Consider the following 20,977-nt stretch of genomic DNA (forward strand, 5'->3'; position numbering starts at 1 on the left):
GGAGTTCGGGAGGATGAAAGTGCCAAGCGTGATGTCACCTAGGCATTTTCACGCTAGTGATGCTGGCTAATGGACCCCTCGCATCCCGATGTTAAGCAACTTTTATACTTCAACCTCAATCAACATCAACACCGACACATACTCCTCTCTCCGTCTAGGAACCACAAACCACAGCAATCTCGCTTCATCCGCGACTCTCGCTCGAAAAGAATCTTCAATAATGGCCTCATCCCGCGCTCTTCAGGTCCTCAGCATATCCACCGCCCTCCTCGCCTCCGGCGGCATAGCCTCTCTCTCCCTCTTCTCCATCCCCCTGCTAAAGTCCCAACCCGCATCTCGCTCCCTGCCCCTAACGCGCTGGCTCTTCTCCCGAGGCTCACACATCTTCCCAACTGCAGCGCTCTTCTCCTCCTCTGGATTCGCGTACCTGGCTTACTCCGCCTTACCGCCCGCCAGCCGATCATTTGCCGGACTGATGAAATATGCTGCCAAGGGCAAGGTTGGATTATACGCCGCAGCAGCAGCGCTAACGATCTCCATCGCGCCCTTCACGCACTTTATGCTGTCCACGAATTTCAAACTTATCAAGATGAACGAGGCGCTGGGCGGGACGCGCAGCGCGGCTTCCGCAGTCTACCGCGAGGAAAAGTACGAGCAGCAGATGGCTGGGGAGTGGCCAAGGGGTGCTGATGAGAGCGTTAATGGGGACGATGATGTGAGTCAGTGGTGGGATTGGAGTGGGCCGCAGGAACGGACGAGGAGAGAAAGTAGTAAGAGTCAGGATCAGGAGGTTAGGGGGTTGTTGGAGGAGTTTGGGAGGATGAATGGGGTTAGGGCGGGGTTGATGGGGGTGGGCGGGTTGGTTGGGTTATTCGGGGCTTTGATGTAGATGTACGTAATTCCATTCAAGATGGTTCTACTTTGACTATCTAAGCGGGATTCTTTCCGAAGCCCTTGAGGCCGTGAGGTTTCGGGCCCTTCAGGTGCTCTGGCGAGTCCATGTTGCCAGCGAAGTTGAGCAGTCCGACGTTCGCGGTCGTCATGGTAGACTTGTACTTCGAGCCATTGCCGAACTCGAAGAGGAAGTTCATAGGAAAGCCGATGTCAAAGTCGACGGCGCCGTCAATTTCATCGACTTCATCCTCACTCAGATCGATACCAAGAGCCTCAATGTTGCCCTTCAAGTGATCGATCTTCCTGCCTCCTACGATCGGGTACACATATGGGTATTTGGCACGGACATATGCCAGCGCAATGCTTGTGATCTGCGAGTTCTTGTTGTTCGCAATCTCCTCCAGCTTCTTGGCTACTTTGATTTCGTTCTCGGTCGGCGCGCCAAACATTGCGCCGCGGCCAGTGTCATTCTCCCTGCGCTTCTGCTCGGTTGTGAATTTCCCGCCGCCGAGGGCGCCCCAGGGACACAGGGCCATGCCTTCGTCGCGCGCCATGGGGATAATGTCGCGCTCGAAGTCGCGAGAGGCGGCGGACCAGCGGCCTTGGTAGACGGAGAAGGGACGGAGGGCGTGGTTGCGGGCGTCTGTTGGTGAAGGTTAGGAGACGCACATATGCTGAAGACAAGCGATGGTTAAGACGTACATTCGTTGGCCTTGCTAACGACCCATGCTGGAGTGTCGCTGACACCAAGGTACAAGACCTTGCCAGAAGTGACCATGGCGTTCAAGCTCTGCATCAGTTCTACGAAGGTGGTGAGCAATAGCTCACTCAGAAATCTTATCTGAGCAACATACCTGGGATCGACGTGCTGAAGTCCCACCAATGCACGTAGAGCAGGTCAATGTAGTCCGTCTGCAACTTCTTGAGCGACGCCTCGAGCGACACACGAAGCGACTTCGAGCTGTTACCCGCATAGTTGGCAGCCATGCGCGGCCTCGTTGCAGGGTCAGGATACAAAGTCGTAAACTTTGTCGCCATGATAATGTCATTGCGGTTCTTGCGGGCTGCCATCCACTCGCCAAGCCAGGTCTCAGATTCTTCGTTTTGGTAGTTGTTCGCGCTGCACTTCGCATTAGCAATCGAGCAATTGGCTCATGTATATTGAGGAGAACGCACGTGTCGATAAAATTGCCGCCTTGCTCGTAGAAGTAGTCCAAGATCTCAAACGTCGTCTTCTTGTCGCACTTGCCCATCATGTCTTCCCACGAGTCACCAAAGTTCATCGCTCCAAGACATAGCGGAGAGACGCGCACGCCCGCGGTGGGCGAGAGAACGCGCTGGAAGTCGAGGAGCGACTTTGCGACGGGAGCTTCACCGAAAGGACCAGGCATGTTGAACTTCAATTGAGTGGTGTGGAGAAAGTTGGTGTGGTAACGAACGGTGCTGTTGTTCTGTAGCAGGAAGCTACGGAGCAAAGCAGCGTCATGCTCTCTTATACAGTTTGGTGGAGCACCCAGGTAGACATTTTTCGTACCAGTGACGTGTAGGCCCGCCTGTCTCAGGGCCCAGCTCTTCGCATTCGTCCGCAATGTTCGTCTCGGTAACTTAGTCTAGGTACCGACAATCGTCGGATGGCGTTGCGCTGAGGGGTCACGGCGGAATGTGGGGTCTTGGTGGGTTATGTCCGCTTAGCTCCGCCGTGTCGGACGCAGTCGACAAGATTCGGTCCTTTTCTTAATGTGCAAGTCCACATCTGGTGTCGTAAATGCTCACATGAATTAGAAGTAGTAAATATGAGGTTAGGCGAGTATTTCCGCAGAGCTAGGATTGGTAGGTTCATTCGGACGTAAGCACGGCGGAGGGTCAGCGATATTCATGCACCATGCATACTGGGCCATGAATACTGCTTGGTGGGCCGACATGTGATTCTAGAGGTGATGTGCATAAGAAATTCGAGGAAAACACCAGGAAATCCGATGATTTGTGCGAGGCTTGGTCACCATCAATACCGACCGCTGCTACATGGTGATGGGAACAACACCTAGATGGTTTCCGTAATGTACAGACTTTTGGGTATCCATGCCACGCCATGCAAAACTCCCGCAAATGCATCCAGATATCAACATAAGATCAAAACCAAAATCCACCGCCCGCAGCGGCCGCTAGTGCTTCTTCTTTTTCTTCGACTTCTTCCTGTTCCGCTTCTTCTTCTCCTCGTCGCCATCATCCTTGACGACATCTGCTGTGTCGAGACGAATGTTGCCGTACTTTTGCCTGATTTCCTTCTCGAATTCGGCCTTTTCCAGGCGGTACAGTGCCATGGTAGCCCTCGCATCCTCGACTGAGCTATGTGCGCCGACCTGGATTTGCACACCCAACAGCTTATCTGCAAGGAGCTTGAGTCCAGGCGTATGTCCGGGTCTCAGCGCTAGTTGGCGAAACTTGGAGAACTTTGACGTGTCTCGTATGAACTTGGGTTCGTGCTTCAGAATCAACACGTCCAAATCATTTTTGACCGCGTGTCCAACCAGTATGCGCCCAGTCAACAGGGTCTTGAGGTCCTCCCTGACCTCGTCGAAGGGTCGCGCCACGTCGGGCCGGAGGTGTCTCGGCTCGATGCCGGACACAGCTGTGCGGTAGTCTGTGACTTCGATTTTGCGCGGGATCTGGACGTATGAATCGTAAACTTGGTGGCCATGGAAGTTCACCAGCGACACTCTTGCCAGCGCTGAGTCGCGATTGGGCTCTGGGCCAATTCCCACCATTTCGCAATCTACAGCGACGTATTTGCCTGGCAGGGCGGTCTCGGAGACGCCTTCATTCTCGATGTCGGGGAAGTCGGGGTGGGGTTCGAGGATGGAGACGGGTTCGACGATTTCGGTGGGGTCTGTGAGGAGAGGCCTCTTCTTGAGTGACGGCATTGAGACGCTCCGCTCGAGAGACTTGGTGTCATGGTGCTTTACCGATGCGCCAACAGACGTGGGCTCCTCCATCTTTTGTCGCTTTCGTGAAGCGGACGATTTCCGTGGTGTATGTATGCCGTTGCCGTTCACTACTGTTGAGGGCGCATGCGCACTAGATCCATTGGTCTGGGGCCTCTTGCGCTTGAGTGACTGCTCTGTGCCTTGGTCGAACTTTTTGTGTTTCGAGGACTCGGCGGGTTTTGAAGACTGCAGAGAAGCTTGGAGCTTCTTCCAGTTGGACGACAAACTACTGAGCTCGATTGGAGCCATATTGATGTCACCTGTGAAGCATAGCGGCCTGGAAAAGCGTGCTGTAAGTGGTTGGTGGAGAACGCTGCGTTTGAAGCCCTCCCGATAAGTTTCCGCTTGATCGCAAGAAATGTTCAATTGCGCGCTAGTGACGCGGCCAATCGGCGGCGGGACATGGCCGCGCAAGAGCAGGCGGCAACTTCGCGACAAAGAACGCAGCATCAAACAAACCATCATCACGACCTGCACCACCACGCCGCGACTGAATACTTCCGACAACTACCCCAGAACTAGCGCATCACCATGGCGCCTCGAGAAAACTCTCATGAGCCCTCCGGCACGCCTGTGCCGGTGGAAAAGGGCATTGCCACCCTTGCGCAGCTGAGGTATGTGCGACAGGATTGCGATGCGTTTAGAGATTCACACTGATACTTTGCGTGCAGAGTCGGAGTGAAGGTCATGGCTGAGAAGGTGCGTATGAGCGTCTGGGATTCGCGGTCCAACGCGCCCTAGTTGCAGCAACACCAAAGCCCCCGAACGTGAAGTTAACATTCCACAGGAAGGCAGCCTTCGCAAAGCTGAGATTCTCTCCATACAAACACGCCAGGGGAAACCCAAATTCTATGTCCATTATGAGGAATTCAACAAGCGTCTTGATGAGTGGATCCCAGCAGAACGCATCAACCTCACCAAGGAAGTGGAATGGCCTGCACCAGAAAAGCCCGAGAAGAAGAAGGTGGCCGCATCTAAGAATGACAAAGCGCCGTCCAAGTCTGACCAGAAGAACCTGAAGCGGTCCCGTAGCAAGCTGGACCGTGAAATCTCAGGAACTCCGGAATCGACATCCAGCAACGTTCCAGGCAAAGCACAACGCCCGTCCAAACCTAGTGGGAAAGAGAACCAAGAGCTCCTAGTCACGAGCGAAGTCACCGAGGGCACCCCGAAGCCCGAAGACGAGGAGATGGACCTTGTCGATGTGCAAGACCTGGCAGCAGCAGCTAAAGCTATGCCGGATCACGAGTACTCGCGCGAAGATGAGATCGAGAAGCTGCGGACATCAGGTTCCATGACGCAAAATCAGACTGAGATATCGCGCGTGCGTAACCTGGAGAAGATTCAGATGGGCAAGTTCGAGGTCGAGCCCTGGTACTTCTCGCCCTACCCCATCGACTTTGTTGACTCTGATGTCGTGCACATCTGCGAGTTCTGTCTCTCGTACTTTGGCGAGGTCACGCAATTCGAGCGTCATCGCGCCAAGTGCACGCTGCTGCACCCACCAGGTAACGAAATCTATCGCGACGACTATGTGTCCTTCTTTGAGATCGACGGACGGAGGCAAAGAACGTGGTGTCGTAACTTGTGCTTGCTCTCGAAACTGTTTCTGGACCACAAGACATTGTACTATGACGTCGATCCTTTTCTATTCTACTGCATGTGCACGCGGGATGAGTATGGCTGCCACTTTGTCGGTTACTTCTCCAAGGAAAAGGAATCAGCAGAAGGATACAACGTCGCCTGTATCCTCACTCTCCCCCAATACCAAAGGAAGGGTTTCGGAAAACTCCTCATCGACTTCTCCTACCTCCGTGTTTCTAAGCGCGAAGGCAAGCTGGGATCACCCGAAAAGCCACTGTCCGATCTGGGTCTTCTCGGTTATCGTGCTTACTGGCAAGAGATATTGGTGGATCTACTCTTGGAGCCTGGTAAGACCGAGGCGAACATCGAAGACCTTGGCGCAGCGACTGCGATGACAACAAACGACGTACTACATACACTACAGAATTTGAACATGCTGCGGTACAGCAAGAACCAGCACGTCGTTGTACTCACCGACTCAGTCATTGCAGCAAGAGAGCGGCAAAAGGCGAAAGAGAAAGTAAAGGGAAAGAGGACAATCGACCCAGACCGATTGATCTGGAAACCTCCTGTGTTCTCCGCTGCCAGCCGCACGTGGAACTGGTAGAATGTGCGTTCTGTCAGATGGAAAGTAGCATAGGAAACGGAGTCTGGCGCATTTCTTTCGGTATACCCCAAATTAGCAAACACATCAACAACAATTTTTCACCATAACTAGACAACTGCATGAGGCGTCATCAACTTTTGTCGGCTGAGATGAGCAGACTGCCATATATTCCAGCATCTCGACTCCACGCAGACGTGCCGACTGGAGACAACAGGGGAACAGGCGGGAGCCAGGGGCGCGTAAATACGATGCGGCTGTTATGACGCCCTGTTCCAACGTGTCCTTGCGAACCTGGGGTCGTATAATCTCCGCAGCCAATTAGCCGGATGCTACCCAATTTGTGAGGCGCCATTGAGATGGATCAACATAAGCTCATGTATATATGAGACCATGTGGCTTTGCCACCGGCCGCAATGCTTTTCACTAACCAGTGTAGAAAGAAGCGACCGCGTCGGCGAAATAGAGCCGCATAGACCTATGTCATTGACCTTTAATTGCGTCGATCTGGAAGAACGCTCTCACCGACAGCAAGGTTTCTTACGCATATAACTTTCTTGTCCGCTGCAAATGCCCAGGGATTTCGCGATAATGTCCTAACAGACTCGCATCGGCCCTTTCATTCCCATCATGGTACCTTCATTTGTTCCAGTCCTCTTCACCGCAGCGCTACTGCTGAGATTGTCACACTCAAGAACGCTCTTTCCCTTCGAACAAGAACAACTTACACGAGAGTATGTCGCTTCATTGCCGGCAGAAGATGCACTTCTCTTCGCATTTGAAGATCAGATCGTCGAAGTAGAAGCGGTCAACAACATAGACAAGCGGTGTCGATACGATCCTTTAGACCAAAAATGGCCGTCGACAAAGGCCTTGAACAAGTTGAAGAAGCAGCTGAGCTCACAAGGCGCATTGATCGTGCCAGTACCACAGGCGTCGGCATGCTATGGCACCACGAAGAATGACGCGCAATGTCAAGCAATAACAAGCAACTGGACAAACTCGTACAGCCACATCGACGACCCAATCGAAGTTTTGTCACCACTCTACCAGGGTCTAACATGCCAGCCACCTTCGGTGTACGACAGCAAGAATTGCACACTTGGAGGGTCGCCATCGTATGTCATCGCTGCGAAGACAGTGTCGGATATACAATCTGTCATCAATTTCTGCCGGAACGACTTTCTGCGCTTGGTGGTGAAGAACACAGGACACGACTTTTCGGGAAAGAGTACGGGACATGGCGCATTTAGTATCTGGACGCATGGACTCAAGGATATGCAGTACTTTGACAGCTATGTGGACGAATCGGGGTACAAGGGACCAGCGATTAAGGCTGGTGCTGGAGTGCAGGCGTTTGAGCTTTACAAGTTTGCGGATCAAAAGGGCGTTGTGGCGGTGGCTGGCGAAGGACAGGTATGTCAGCGTGGTTTGAGCAGTGAGGCGATCCTGACGAGATGCAGACCGTTGGTATATTTGGAGGATACATTCAAGGAGGTGGGCACTCGCCCCTCAGCTCAATATACGGCATGGCAGCAGACCATGTCCTCGGCTTTGAAGTTGTCACACCTCTTGGAGACTTTGTGACTGCGAACTCGACCAACAACCAGGATTTGTTCTGGGCTCTAAGAGGCGGAGGCGGAGGTACATTCGGAGTAGTGACATCCGTCACAATCAAAGTCTACAAAGACATGCCCGTCTCCGCCGCATCATGGACCCTCTCCAGCTCCAAAATCGGCAAGGAGAAATTTTGGGCAGCCACAAAAGCATTCTTCGACCGCGCAACCGACAACGCCGATGCAGGAACATACGCCTACTTCCTCCTCGCTCCCACCGGAACGGACTTCACTCTAACCATGCAGCCCTTCTTCGCGCCCAACAAAACTTCTGCCCAACTCAACACCCTCCTCGCCCCATACCTCTCAAAATTGACATCTCTCAACATACCCTTCTCACCCAAAATCACAGAGTACAAATCCTTCTACCCCGCCTGGCAAGCTGAATTCCCCGTCGAGGCCTCGTCAGGCAATAATGCCATCATAAGTTCGCGCCTGCTTCCGCGCTCAAACTTCGCCAGCGAAACAGGCCGCAACACGACCTTCGCCGTGCTCCGCCGCACTGTCGAAGCAAACCACACACTTATAGCGTTCAACATGGCCACCCGCGGCAGCAACCCTTCCAACGCCGTGAATCCCGCGTTCCGCAACTCAGTATACCACGTCATCGTCGACCGGCCGATCGACCCAGCTGCCTCAGCGTCTACGTTGAACGCTGTAAGAACAGCGTTTACCAACGGCACGATGAAGGCGTGGCGCGACGTCTCGCCGGGCAGTGGGGCGTATGTCAATGAGGCGGATCGCGTGGAGCCGGATTGGCAGCGCAGTTTTTGGGGGGACGGGTATGAGCGGCTTAGGGCGATTAAGAGGGAGATGGATCCGAGGGATGTGTTTTGGGCGAGTAGGGCGGTGGGGAGTGAGGGGTGGGGCGTGGAGAGGGGGGATGGAGCGAGCAGTGAGGATGGGAAGTTGTGTCGGGTTGGGACGTGATGGGATAAGGGAAGACGAAGGAGATGGTGTGAAGGAGATGGTGTGAAGGAGATGGTGTGAAGGAGATGGCAATGGGAATCTGATTGTTCTTTTGGGTATGGGTTAAAGGGGATGATAGATGTGGTTAAGGTGGATGCAATGTTCCACTAACAGTTTGTAGTCACAATGGAAACAGAACCGCAACAACACTTCTAGGTCCTTCACGTTACTCATTCCCCATAAATTTGAGTCAAAAATATAAGGGAGAAAATCCTATCCTATTGTAGGGAGATACGAAAGAGATCGGCACTGCTCCCAAGTGACTCCGCGATGAGAGTGAACGAGCTGCCAAAGCATGTAGTGTGAGGTCTTGTAGTGTCCGAGCAGGGATGTTAACACCTAGATGCATGGTACGAAAGTTGTTCGAGACTCTCTTGGGTGTACAATGAAATTTCACATGGATGTGAGTGATACGGTACTGCGGTCCATCAGGATCATGTGATGATGCACGGAAATGTCGGCAACTAACATGGAAAGCCGACGGACCTGCGTTGCAAACAACAAAGTCGTCGTAAAATGCAGACGGTAATAAGCCAGGCTTGGCTCGAAGCAGCCTAGGCGAAGGATGCCATCGATAGTCCATTCCAGCAGCGTCATGGTGTGGTATCCAGCTTGGGGCAAACGCACGCCACCCGGGCCGGAAACTGTCAGCATAGCCACGATGGATGCGCTTGATTGGGAGTACCTGCAGCAGCCCGTGAGAGACACGCGTCCGAGCTAACTCGTGCGACTCTCCAAATACCGGAGATTCCGTTGACATCCCCAGGTTTGCTCCGTTACACTCTCGTTAGCCAAGCCTTCAACCGTGTGTACCAAGCATTGAGCTACGAAGCTTCGACCTCCACTCGCTATCCGTGCGTTCACTCGTTATCACAGCAACACCATGAAGGCATTTGGACGCTGGGCGTGCGCAGCTGCGGCGCTTCTCATCAGTGGGGCAGCGGCGGCGAGTTACGACGATATCCCAGAGATTGAGGTCTACGGGCAGCACTTCTTCTACACAAACAATGGCTCGCAATTGTATGCCTGCGCCGATCCTAGAGTAAATTGTGGGGTAATATATAACTGACCGTGTCGCAGCTACCTCAAGGGCGTCGCATACCAGCAGAACTATCAGCCAAATGGCACCGCCGGTGCCGACACGACATACACGGATCCGCTCGCTGACAGCAATGCTTGCAAACGTGACATCCCGTTGATGCAGCAGATCTTCACCAATGTCATCCGCGTGTATGCGATCGATCCGACCAAGAACCACGATGACTGCATGTCGCAGCTGGCGAGCGCGGGCATCTACGTGATTGCCGACCTGGGCGAGCCTTCGACGTCCATCATCTCCGACGACCCGGAGTGGGATGTCACGCTCTACAAGCGATACACGGGCGTGGTAGACGCCCTGTCAAAGTACAAGAACGTCATTGGCTTCTTTGCTGGAAACGAGAACGTCAGTGCGAACAATCAGACGGCTGCGGCCGCATTTGTCAAGGCTGCAGTCCGCGACACCAAGGCCTACATTGCCAATCAGAACTACCGCAAGACGCTGGGCGTGGGCTATGCGACGGCCGATGTGCCCAGTCGCAATGAGCTCGCGCATTACTTTGCCTGCGAGCCCGGCAACGAGGGCAACAAGACGTCGATCGACTTCTGGGGCTACAACGTCTACTCGTGGTGCGGCGACAGCAACTACGCGACATCGTCGTATGGCGAGCGCGTCGACTTCTTCTCCGACTACCCCGTCCCCGTCTTCTTTGCAGAGTACGGCTGCATCAAGGGCCTGTCCGACCCGACCAGCCGTCCCTTCACCGAAGTCGAGGTCCTCTACGGCAACATGACCAACGTTTTCTCCGGCGGCATCGTCTACGAGTGGTTCATGGGCACCAACGACTATGGGCTCGTATCCCTCGTCAACAGCGCCACAGCCTCGCCTTACCCAGACTTCACCTCGCTACAGAGCCAGCTCGCCAAAGTCTCACCCACAATCACCCAGCGCAGCGCATACACGCCTGCCAACTCCGCGCCCGCCTGTCCCTCTGTAGGTGGTTCCTGGGCCGCGCAAGCCTCCCCGCTTCCTCCCCCAGTCAACCCGCAGCTCTGCCAATGCATGGTCGCGGGCCTGCAATGCAACATCAAGTCCACCGACGAGGACTCGTACAAGGACACGTTCGACTACATCTGCGCCGCCAACAGCAAGTACTGCGACGGCATCGCGCGCAACGCCACGACCGGCAAATTCGGCGGCTACTCGGGCTGCGATCCCAAAGACCAGCTCGCTTTCGTTGCCAACCAGTATTATCTGGGCCAGAACAAGGCGAGCAGCGCATGTAGCTTTGGCGGCAAGGCGACGGTGCAGAGTGCGCAGACGGCGAGCAGTTGCGTGGCGCTGCTGAGTGCGGTGGGAAGTAATGGCAGCGGAACGCCACCGACTGCGACGGGCAAGGGTGGTGGTGGTACTGCAGGCGCGAGTTCGGGGTCGAAGGGCGCGGCGAGCAGTGTGCATGCGCCCGTGTTCTTTGCACATGGCGGTGTTGTCATGGGTGCGTGGATTGCGGTTGCGGTGGGCAGTTTGGTCGGGATGCTTGTCCTCTAGATGTGGACATGCAGAGCATGTAGGATTTCTTTGTACGGGCGACTTGGATTGGGGACTGGAGTCTAGTCTGATTAATGTGAAATAATGAGAATGCCAGATATCAAGCCATGTTCAAAATGTGTGGACTTCCATGGCCTTCATGTGAGCGTGTCAGACTGGGAGACATTCGCAACGATGAACGCGGAGAGAATGGGAAGACGGAGCGAAAGGAACATCGACGAAGTGTTGGCTAGGACAAGATGAAACCTGGTGGAGACGTGAAGTCTTGGTGGTGTTTGTGTTTGTGTGGTTTGCGTGTATCGGAAGTCAACGGTGGTTTTAGTGAAGCCGATGCGCGCGGAATTGCCTCGGAACGGCGCCTGGCGTCATTCTTGCTCGTACCACTTCTTATACATAAACGCATTGCCGCGTCCATAGTACAAGTGCCGAAGGGGTTGAAGTTGCAATTGTTTATTCAGCATACTTGTACCATTGTGCTTACAGTCAATTGCTTCCAACCTCTCAATCGCCGTCCCGAGCTCGCCGCCATGTCGAAGCTATCGCCTGCCCTAAAACAGCTCATTAACGCCGCACATTCAAGACCAGGCCCCGTACCAGCACCACCACGCATTCAAGCCGTATACCAGCGCATACAAGAAGAAGCCACCGAGCGAAAGCTAGGCCGCCCATCATGGCTCGGCATCTCCACCGCCGCAACAATGACCATGAACTCGCCCGAGTCCATGATCGCCCTTTACAACTCCACGAGTGCATCACGCCCTGAGAATGAGAGCGTGCAAATAGCCGAATTCATGCGAGAAATAGGACTGAAGTGTATAGGCTTTAATGGCGTATGAACCCCCTCCCTTCTTCAATCCACCAAGCACTCACTAACACACGCCCAGATCCCGCGCACAATCAACATGCTCAACGCTTTCCGCGCCTCCCTGCCCCCCACCATCGCCTCCTCCCTCAACACCACCCCCACCCGCTCCCCCTCCCCGCAAAACATCCTCGACACAAACACCCGCGGCCGCGCCCTCTGGGACGCCATCTACCGCCCGCTCGAAACCAAGCTCATCGACAAACTCGGCGACGCTCACCCGGACCTGCCCGTCTTCATCATCAACCAAGAATACGGCGGCTTGTTCACCGACCCGCCGGGAAAGCCGGGCGCAAAGGTCGGCAGGGTCACGACGAGCTTGGTTGCGATCACTTGTTTGAGAGCGCAGCAGGGGGTGGGGCCCCAGGTTCTTAGCCATGTTTTTGGATTAAGGAAGGGTTGGGAGGATGGGACGTGGAAGGAGGAGCCCGAGGCGGGGAGTGAGGAGGCGATTAGGTGGTTGGTTAGTGATGAGGGGTGTACGTGGGTGTTGGAGAAGGTGGACGAGTTGGTTGAGGCGTTGGGTGGGGGAGCGGGGAGTACGTTTGCGCCGGTGAAGTCAAAGCTGTGAGGATTTTATAGGGTGGATTTGGGTGTAGATATTCATAGTCTACGGAATACTATGACTGCATCTGCATCGACATAGACTCTTTCGCGGTATCAAATGCAGTCCAACATCCCCACACGATCTCCGAGCATCGTCCGCCAAACCACCTCTACCACAATCCTACCACACTCGAAATAGCCCCCAAACCACTACCTCCATCGTACGAACTCACTCCTGCCTGAAACTCGATGCCTGAAACGCATCGTGGTTCGAGAGCAACACTGAAACGCGCAAACTCCTGCTGCACGTGACCTCGCGCATCGCTATAACACCAAGCGCTATCCCCTGCCATCGACGAAAAGCCAAAAGAACTCACAACCACCAAAACAATGTCGTTAATAAATCGCGTGCGCGATCTCGCGACTAATGACGAACACACAAGATGGATGATCCCGCTGCTGCTCGTCGTCGATGCAGCGCTGTGCGGCGTTGTGATTGAGAAAATTCCATGTAAGCTGGATTTGCGACCACGTGTCGCTCAACTCCATCGAAATCCCAAAACCAACAAATTCCTACAGATACAGAAATCGACTGGACGACATACATGCAACACATCGCGCTCATCATCAAAGGCGAGCGCGACTACACCAAAATCACAGGCTCCACAGGCCCGCTCGTGTATCCCGGCGCACACGTGTGGATCTACAAGCAACTTTTCAAAATCACGGATGAAGGAAGGGATATCCAGCGCGCGCAGTACATCTTCGCGCTGGTGTATCTTGGGACGCTGGCGCTGGTGTTTCAATGTTATCGGAAAGCACGTGTGAGTATTTTTCTTCTAACCACCTTTTCTCCAGCGCATCAAATTGACAATCCTAGGTCCCGCCATATGTCTTCCCCCTTCTCATCCTGTCAAAACGCCTGCACAGTATTTTCCTGCTGAGATGTTTCAACGATTGCTTCGCAGTTCTTGGCTTATTCGCCGCGCTATTCTGCTACCAGCGCGATCAATGGCACGTGGGTAGTTTTCTGTTCGCGACGGGCTTGAATGTCAAAATGAGTTTGTTGCTGCCTTTGCCGGCGATGGGGGTATTGATGATTATGAAACTTGGGAGTCGGGAGGCGATGACGCATGCGATGATCATCTTTCAGACGACGGTAAGCCATCTTTCTACTTGTGCTGTGTAGGGAAAAGAGATTTGTGGACTGATGATCTTAGGTCCTCTTTGGCTACCCCTTCCGCAAAGCCGCCTTCTCCTACTTCGGCCGGGCATTCGAACTCTCCCGGCAGTTTACCTACAAATGGACCGTAAACTGGCGCTTCGTCTCCGAGGAAACATTTTTATCAAAGCCTTTTGCTCTCGGGTTACTGTCGGTTCACGTCACGCTTTTAATCACCTTCTTCCTCACCCGCTGGATCAAGCCCTCCAAACGCACCCCCAAACAATTCCTCAAAATCATCATGCCCCAAGCTGAGCCCCGCGACCAAGACACAATGGCCCTCCGCATCACCCCAAACTTACACACATGACCGTCCTTCTCACCGCCATGACCATCGGCATGCTGTGCGCGCGCAGCCTGCACTACCAGTTCTTCGCGTACATTGCGTGGGCCACGCCGTTTTTGCTGTGGAAAGCGGGATTCCATCCGGTCTTGCAGTATGCGCTGTGGGCGGCGCAGGAGTGGGCATGGAATGTGTATCCCAGTACGAGCGTTAGCTCGGGGGTCGTGGTGGCTGTGTTGGCGGTTACTGTAGGAGGCGTTTGGTGGGGGACGAGGGATGAGTATGTGGGGGAGTTGAAGGGGGTTGTTGGGCATGATCATGAGGATTAGCGTGGAGGCGGTTGAAGTAGGGTTGGTGGGAAGATAGGGATGAATCATATTCTGTTGCATTTTACATTGGGTGCGAAACGACTTCGATAGAACTCCGCAAGCCTGAACGCTTGCTTGCTGACTGTTGCTACAGACGCACGAGCGTCAGCGAATGTGGTAATATAAAGCCGTTAACGCTGGTCTCACAATCACTACACACACTATATTCCATTTCTCCAAAATCTATCCGCGGACGACCAATGTCTTTTTCCCTCTTCTCCAAAGCCATACAGCCCAATATCTATGGGCTCCGGTTCGATCTTGGCCCTCCAACAGCTTCGCACGTCTACCCAAAAAGCTCGAGGAACACACCTATGATGCGAGGCAGTATTTGATACCGAAGATATAGAAGCCCTCACTGTTTTTCCCTCTCTCCTCCACACTAATTTTAAGTCATCTAGCCTTCTTCGACTGTCTGCATCACAGAGCAATGTCTTTCTGTGCTTCCCTTCGAAAAGCGAAAGTTAGAGACTACGTGTCGTCTGTGCCTCTCCTTTTTCGCACTCAAAATTATCTAAGCTATGTCACATGAGCTCTCACGAGGTTGAGATTTCGCTGCATACATGGTTGCTAGAAATGTGTATAAAAGTTCGTTATATCGTCATCGACCTCTACTTCACAACAATCCTAAACTTGTGAGCTTCTTCAAAACGACAGGTTAGGATCTCGTGTCTATCTTTCCTCTTCTTCTAATACTTAGGTGGCTACATGTTATGCTATCCGAACTTTCGCTCTTCTTCCCAAAAAATAGGTGCATGAAAGTCTGAGGTGAGATCTCCCTTCCTCTGCATAAGTGTAACTAAGACCCTGACATGAGATTTCCAACATTCCAAGTAAACACCATCAACTCCTAGATGGCCTGCCTCTCTGCGTTAGCTCCTTCAACACAGTGACATAGGATACGAATAGTTCACGAGTCTGGATCAACGTGTCGTGGGTATGAATTCTCTTCTTTCGCGAGCACCGAGCACTTTAGAATATCGACTTCGTATTGAATCAATTAGAACACAATGAATGCTAACATATGTCTTGGTCTTCTCTCGCAGCTTGTCTCATCTATACGCGACGCATCAAATCGTCACTGCATTCCGCAATGCCCTCTTCCTCTACATTATACCTTGGTTTGCTTCAAGTCGTGGCCACAATGCGTTACGCTGTTTATAATAACAAAACAGCTTTGAAATCCACGATTACGAGTGCGCATATCCTCAGTGTTCCGACTTACCAGAAACGAGAATATGACACCGCTTGTGGACCCGGTAGTGAGGTACGCAAGCATAATTTCAAGAAGGCCTAGACATGTCCATTTTCCTTTTACTTTCTTTTGCGGAAAGCAGAAATGTAGCGCCAATATGAGGTGGCTCTGAGTCTGGCTCGCAACGGTGGGTATAAAACTCCTCTTTCGCAGGCAGCTGCCGAAGTCGTTCGGATTTCGCATTGTTATTAGGTCTGAAACAATGACGTCTAACTGCGCCTCATGTGTCGCTGACTGGACTCGTCAAAAAAGACTAGGATAACAGCACGAAGTGTTTGCTCGCTGTCTGGAGCTGAAAGCATCACAAACATTAGAAAACGACGTCACAGCGGGTTCTGTGATCCCGGACCTTCTTAAATAACCTCCCAGACTTTCGAAATGTCTGGTGAGGCGTGACGAAGCTAGATATAACAGTGCCTAAAGTGATGACAAAATCTCATCATGAGATTTGTCTCGTCCTAGCTGGGCATATAAATTGGTTTGCGACGTGTTGATTCTTATCGTCGCCACAACTATTTTAGTGAGTGAACAGAAAACCTGCGCCCGACGTGCTTTGGCCTGTCTATTCCTCTATCTTGGGAATATTACCACAAGAAAGAGAGAACTTCGTGGTATATCCCTAGTTTTTAAATTCGCATGTAGAGCCCTATGTCTCCGTTCTTTTGCTCTCAATCTATAACTCTGCATGCACTATGTCCTTCTTCTGGCTCTCTTGCAAAATGATTGTGCAGCATCTTTGAAGGCTCTGCGTCTGCCCTTGAGCTGTATACATAAACGCCACCTCTTTTGCTCCTCACACTTCCCAGGAAAATCTATCAACGGTTTCCATTCGAAATTGGATCCTTTGTTGTGTATTTGCCGCCACTCTGGCACGCAAAACAAAGCGCATTGAGTGTCACGAAGATTTGTTCAGATCGAGTCTTGAGATATGAAAAGTTGAAGGCGATATATGCACTGTGCTCGTTCCGCTCCCGCTGTTCTATATTGTGAGGCACGCATCATTTTCCCCTCATTCTCGCTGTGCTATTTTATTTCTCATGACACACCTGATGCAATCTAGCAGTCGCATGTAATCGGTTCATACCAATGCTAATTGTTTCTTGATATGGATGTTCATTACTATTCATTACGCCTAAAACTTGATAGGATTCCTCTCTCCCTCTTTGTAATCCTCGGCAAAAGGCTTCGCATCCTTACTCTTCTCCGGCCAGCTGGTCCTCTTCCTTGCCCTGACGTAAAAGTTCATCGGTCGAATAAGCTGGAACTCAGGATCATACGTCACCGCGTCCTCTCCCTCCTTGCTGAACTCATACCTGTACACCAACTCCGGAAGTAGAACTTTGACCTCGCCCAGCGCAAAATTAAACCCAATACAACTCCTCGGGCCCGTGCCGAACGGCATATAGCTGTTCTTTGGCCGTTTGCTGACTTCCTCTGTACCCCATCGATCCGGCTCGAAGCGGTCCGGATTCGACCAGATAGCAGGGTTGTTGTGGATCGCGTGCAGTGCGCAGATCACAACACTTCCAGCTGGCAGCTTGTACCCACCCGGGACAATGCAATCAACCTTCGCTGTCCTGCCCGGCTGGAACGATGGGTTGTGCAATCGCTGCGTCTCCTTGACGAATTTATCGAGGAATGTTAACCCGTCAGATAGTTCGGGCGTCCACTTTGTGTTCTCGTTTACGCCCGCATCGACAAGTTCTTGGACCATGCGGTCTTGGTTACCCGGGTAGACGCAAAGAGCATAGAGAAGCCAAGAGAGGAGCGACGAGGTGGTTGTGAAACCTGCGCCAGAGATGGGGAGCATGTTTGGGATGACAAGGTCGCGGGGAAGTTTGTTGCCGTGGTCGTCGGTGGCACGCTTGAGGTAGTCCACCACGCAGGAAGCGCCAAGAGCGGCGGATTGAAGGGGGAGGTCTTCGTCTGTGTCGCCTTTGGGGGCTTTATCAATCGCTACAAAACAATTTGTTAGTTATGCCCACTGTCCGTGATGCGGGATGCTTACCCTCATTCAAAATACCCCAAAGCCTCCCTTGGATATTCTTCAACTCATATGCCGCCGTCCCTGGAACCCACCCCAAACTCGCATACCAACTGCCCCTACTCGTGACCTTCTTGTTCAGGCTCAAACTCTGCGCAATAAGTATAACAAGCTCATTCAGCCCACTGTCTGGATCATCAAAGTGATGAGCATCGTAGCCCAGCGCAAATTTAAACACTGTCTGACTCGCCAGCTTCAACATGTACTGATACACGTTCCAGGCCTCACCATCCTCATCTAGCTGGTCGAAAACCTTGAAGCTGTCCTTCACACTGGCTTCCATCATCGGAGTGTAGTGCCGCACAGCTTTGGGCGACATCGCTGGTGGAATGAACTTATGTGCGGCCCTCCAGGCGTCCGTGTCCGTATCACCAATAAATAGGGCGCGGTTGTCTTTTATGCCGGCGAGGGGGTGGTCGGGCACGATTTGCTTGCTGAAGAAGGCGGATTCTTGGAACGCGACTGATGCGAGGGCGGGGTCGTTGGTGAGGTAGTTGCGCTTTCCCATGGTTTCGTACTTTATGAGGGAACCGTATTTCTGGAAGAGACGGGCGTGGTTGCCCTGGGAAGTGTGTTAGTAATAGAACTGGCCGTAAAAAAGACGAGCTCACCAAGTGGTCGGGGAAGACTTCGTAGTAACTTCCTACGAGTGGGAGACCTTCAGGACCGGAGGGATCGCGAATCGGTTGGCCGTCGACTGTGATTCCGAGGTCTTCGTCACAGTCGAGTACGGCGTCAAGATCTGGGACGTCGTTCCCTTTGGCATCTTGTAGCCCGATGCTGGGTGCTTGGATGATGTTGTATTGTTCAGCTATGGCGAGCTGTAGAGCTTCGAAGTCGTGGTATTGGTCGATGTGGATTTCTTGGTGGAAGACATCCTTGTTTTGACCAACAAGATAAAAGCCTTTGATAGTCATGGTGTAGTTCAAGGGAATTGAATGCACTGCGTGCCGGGAAGTAGAATGTGTGAACCAACTTTAATGCATTCAAGATAGTTTTCGGATCTCGAATATTACTCACGCAGCATTACGCAAATGTTGATAGAAAAGCACCTCGGAAGCATACTTGCATCTTACAGGTGGATTTGGCCGATGCCACAGCAGGATTGTGGCGCGAAAGTTCAACTTTTCGTAAGGCCCCGATTGTTTGCATGCGTTGTTTGTGCATCGTCATCGCACTCGGCCGACCCAAACTATGTCATGCATACCAGATAACTTAGCTAGATGAGACATGCGCAACTAGCGCACGCTCGTTCACTGCGGCTGCTTCCGTGTCAGCCCATTGGCCGGTTGGCTCTTGATCGCCTCGGTAAGTGGGTCACGCTTGCACCGCGATGCTTGAATGGTGTCATCGCCACCATCTCAACTGCCATTGGCTGCAAGCTACCCTGCAAATTCCCTTCACGAACCCGAAAAATCGCACGAACATGTCGGCCGGCGCACATCTGCTGTGTGAGGTCATGGCAGGCCGAGGTCAAGCTCTGGCTGCAACGGGGAGCTATTCTAGCTTGTTTTCTTCTAAAACTAGTTACATACCTTGTCAAAATTATCACCATCAGATTAAGTCAACTTCACAAATCAGTCCATCATCATACTCACAATGGCCGACGGAGTTTACAGTCTCGAGGAGGTGGGCAAGCACACTTCAAAGACCGATCTGTGGGTTGTCGTCTGGAACCATGTCTATGATGTAACAAAATACCAAGAAGACCATCCCGGTGGTAAAGAGTTCCTGCTTGAGAACGCAGGCGCCGACGCAACAACGGCATACGAAGATATCGGACATTCGACAGATGCTAGAGAGATACTGGAGAACTTCCGCATTGGCAAAGTCACGGACGATGATTGGGTCGACCATGAGACGAAGAAGATGCCAGACGTTAAGCCAAAGAACGTCCACGTCGTCAACAATCTCCCTCCCCCGAAACCACACAACCTGCATTTGCCGCTTGTAGCTGGAGGTCTCGCAACGCTGATTGTGTCCATTGTACTTGGTCGACGATTCTCCCCGGATCTGCATCACTTTCAAACGGGCGGTTTCTGGAAGGGCTTTGCTCTGTCTTCGGTTGCCAGTATGGCTATAGCAGGATATACCAGTCTCTGGGCCACGAAGAACTTCAACGTCGCACACAAGGACTTCCAATCATATCCAGCACACGTCAAAGCCAAGTCAACGTCTGCAAGACCTTCGCAGAAGAAAAACATCAATCTGGGAGTACTCAATGCCCGTGAATATCAAGAGTTCCCACTCAAAGAAAAGTTCAACCTTTCACACGACACTATCCGTTTCGTCTTCAGCCTTCCAAATGAGAACTCCGTCTTGGGGCTGCCAACTGGCCAGCACATCGCAATCAGACACGATGTGGACGGAAAGCAGCTTGCGCGATCATACACACCCACGTCCAGCAACAAGGATACTGGACGCTTAGAACTGACCATCAAGATCTACGAAGGTGGAAAGCTCACTCCTTATTTGAGCAAGCTGGAAGTCGGAGACAAGGTCGAGATCAGAGGACCAAAGGGTGAAATGAAGTACCACAAGAACCTGGTCAAAGAGCTTGGAATGATTGCCGGTGGTACTGGTATTACGCCAATGTTCCAAATCATTCGCCGCATCTGCGAAGATCCAAGAGACGACACCAAGACTACGCTAATCTACGCAAACAAGACCGAGGAGGACATCTTGTTAAAGAAGGAGCTGGATGACTTTGCGCAAAAGTACGACCAGTTCAAGATCCAATACGTCTTGAGCAGCCCACCAGACAATTGGAAAGGCTGTAAGGGTCGCATTAACAAGCAGATGATTAAGGAGTATATGCCAGCACCAGCTGGTATGGACTCAAAGGTGCTTGTATGCGGACCAGATCCTATGATGGAGAGCATGGTCAAGATATTGGAAGAGCAAGGGTTCAAGCCACCTGGTATGCATTCGCATTTCACCGATATTCAGTCCATTGAGCTAACATGTTTCGGCAGGCAAGATTTCGAAACCACAGGATGAGATTTTTACCTTCCAGTAAGAGGAAGCCCTCGTGGCGTGCTGTTGCTTTTTTCGTTCTTGCGGCATTGTCGGAGCCTGTGGAATATATCGTATCGATAACAAATAAATCCCCAATCATGCAATGCATCTCTGAGCATCCAATACCTTATCGTGCTAAAT

At 52.4% G+C, this 20,977-nt stretch overlaps 9 protein-coding genes across 9 annotated transcripts; 6 read left to right on the forward strand and 3 right to left on the reverse strand.

Annotated features, from left to right (window-relative positions):
- Positions 1 to 131: 131 nt before the first annotated feature.
- On the forward strand, positions 132 to 939 carry SNOG_16498 (hypothetical protein). Its single transcript, XM_001806559.1, has one exon. It carries the CDS (start codon positions 221 to 223, stop codon positions 887 to 889), a length of 669 nt encoding a protein of 222 aa, XP_001806611.1. The 5' UTR covers positions 132 to 220; the 3' UTR covers positions 890 to 939.
- Positions 890 to 2,352, reverse strand: SNOG_16499 (hypothetical protein). The gene is made up of 4 exons (XM_001806560.1): positions 2,071 to 2,352; positions 1,749 to 2,014; positions 1,597 to 1,695; positions 890 to 1,537 (listed from the first exon to the last, which is right to left on the reverse strand). The coding sequence occupies exons 1-4, from the start codon at positions 2,283 to 2,285 to the stop codon at positions 930 to 932; spliced, it is 1,188 nt and encodes a 395-aa protein (XP_001806612.1). The 5' UTR covers positions 2,286 to 2,352; the 3' UTR covers positions 890 to 929.
- Positions 2,353 to 3,056: 704 nt separating this feature from the next.
- Positions 3,057 to 4,127, reverse strand: SNOG_16500 (hypothetical protein; the record flags this gene model as incomplete). The annotated part of the gene is made up of 1 exon (XM_001806561.1): positions 3,057 to 4,127. One exon carries the CDS (start codon positions 4,125 to 4,127, stop codon positions 3,057 to 3,059), a length of 1,071 nt encoding a protein of 356 aa, XP_001806613.1.
- A 282-nt stretch (positions 4,128 to 4,409) lies between these two features.
- On the forward strand, positions 4,410 to 6,069 carry SNOG_16501 (hypothetical protein; the record flags this gene model as incomplete). The annotated part of the gene is made up of 3 exons (XM_001806562.1): positions 4,410 to 4,492; positions 4,550 to 4,581; positions 4,637 to 6,069. 3 exons carry the CDS (start codon positions 4,410 to 4,412, stop codon positions 6,067 to 6,069), a joined length of 1,548 nt encoding a protein of 515 aa, XP_001806614.1.
- A 627-nt stretch (positions 6,070 to 6,696) lies between these two features.
- SNOG_16502 (hypothetical protein) lies at positions 6,697 to 8,612 on the forward strand (the record flags this gene model as incomplete). Its single annotated transcript, XM_001806563.1, has 2 exons — positions 6,697 to 7,482; positions 7,530 to 8,612. The coding sequence occupies 2 exons, from the start codon at positions 6,697 to 6,699 to the stop codon at positions 8,610 to 8,612; spliced, it is 1,869 nt and encodes a 622-aa protein (XP_001806615.1).
- A 922-nt stretch (positions 8,613 to 9,534) lies between these two features.
- Positions 9,535 to 11,238, forward strand: SNOG_16503 (hypothetical protein; the record flags this gene model as incomplete). The annotated part of the gene is made up of 2 exons (XM_001806564.1): positions 9,535 to 9,671; positions 9,732 to 11,238. 2 exons carry the CDS (start codon positions 9,535 to 9,537, stop codon positions 11,236 to 11,238), a joined length of 1,644 nt encoding a protein of 547 aa, XP_001806616.1.
- Positions 11,239 to 11,765: 527 nt separating this feature from the next.
- Positions 11,766 to 14,178, forward strand: SNOG_16505 (hypothetical protein; the record flags this gene model as incomplete). The annotated part of the gene is made up of 6 exons (XM_001806565.1): positions 11,766 to 12,068; positions 12,123 to 12,639; positions 12,984 to 13,157; positions 13,226 to 13,470; positions 13,527 to 13,805; positions 13,867 to 14,178. The coding sequence occupies 6 exons, from the start codon at positions 11,766 to 11,768 to the stop codon at positions 14,176 to 14,178; spliced, it is 1,830 nt and encodes a 609-aa protein (XP_001806617.1).
- A 2,728-nt stretch (positions 14,179 to 16,906) lies between these two features.
- SNOG_16507 (hypothetical protein) lies at positions 16,907 to 18,735 on the reverse strand (the record flags this gene model as incomplete). Its single annotated transcript, XM_001806566.1, has 3 exons — positions 16,907 to 17,730; positions 17,783 to 18,380; positions 18,430 to 18,735. The coding sequence occupies 3 exons, from the start codon at positions 18,733 to 18,735 to the stop codon at positions 16,907 to 16,909; spliced, it is 1,728 nt and encodes a 575-aa protein (XP_001806618.1).
- A 682-nt stretch (positions 18,736 to 19,417) lies between these two features.
- Positions 19,418 to 20,942, forward strand: SNOG_16508 (hypothetical protein; the record flags this gene model as incomplete). The annotated part of the gene is made up of 2 exons (XM_001806567.1): positions 19,418 to 20,738; positions 20,794 to 20,942. 2 exons carry the CDS (start codon positions 19,418 to 19,420, stop codon positions 20,835 to 20,837), a joined length of 1,365 nt encoding a protein of 454 aa, XP_001806619.1. The 3' UTR covers positions 20,838 to 20,942.
- Between the last annotated feature and the right edge of the window lie 35 nt (positions 20,943 to 20,977).

The sequence above is a fragment of the Parastagonospora nodorum genome (assembly GCF_000146915.1).
Source record: "Parastagonospora nodorum SN15 chromosome Unknown scaffold_49, whole genome shotgun sequence".
NCBI classification, from domain to species: domain Eukaryota; kingdom Fungi; phylum Ascomycota; class Dothideomycetes; order Pleosporales; family Phaeosphaeriaceae; genus Parastagonospora; species Parastagonospora nodorum.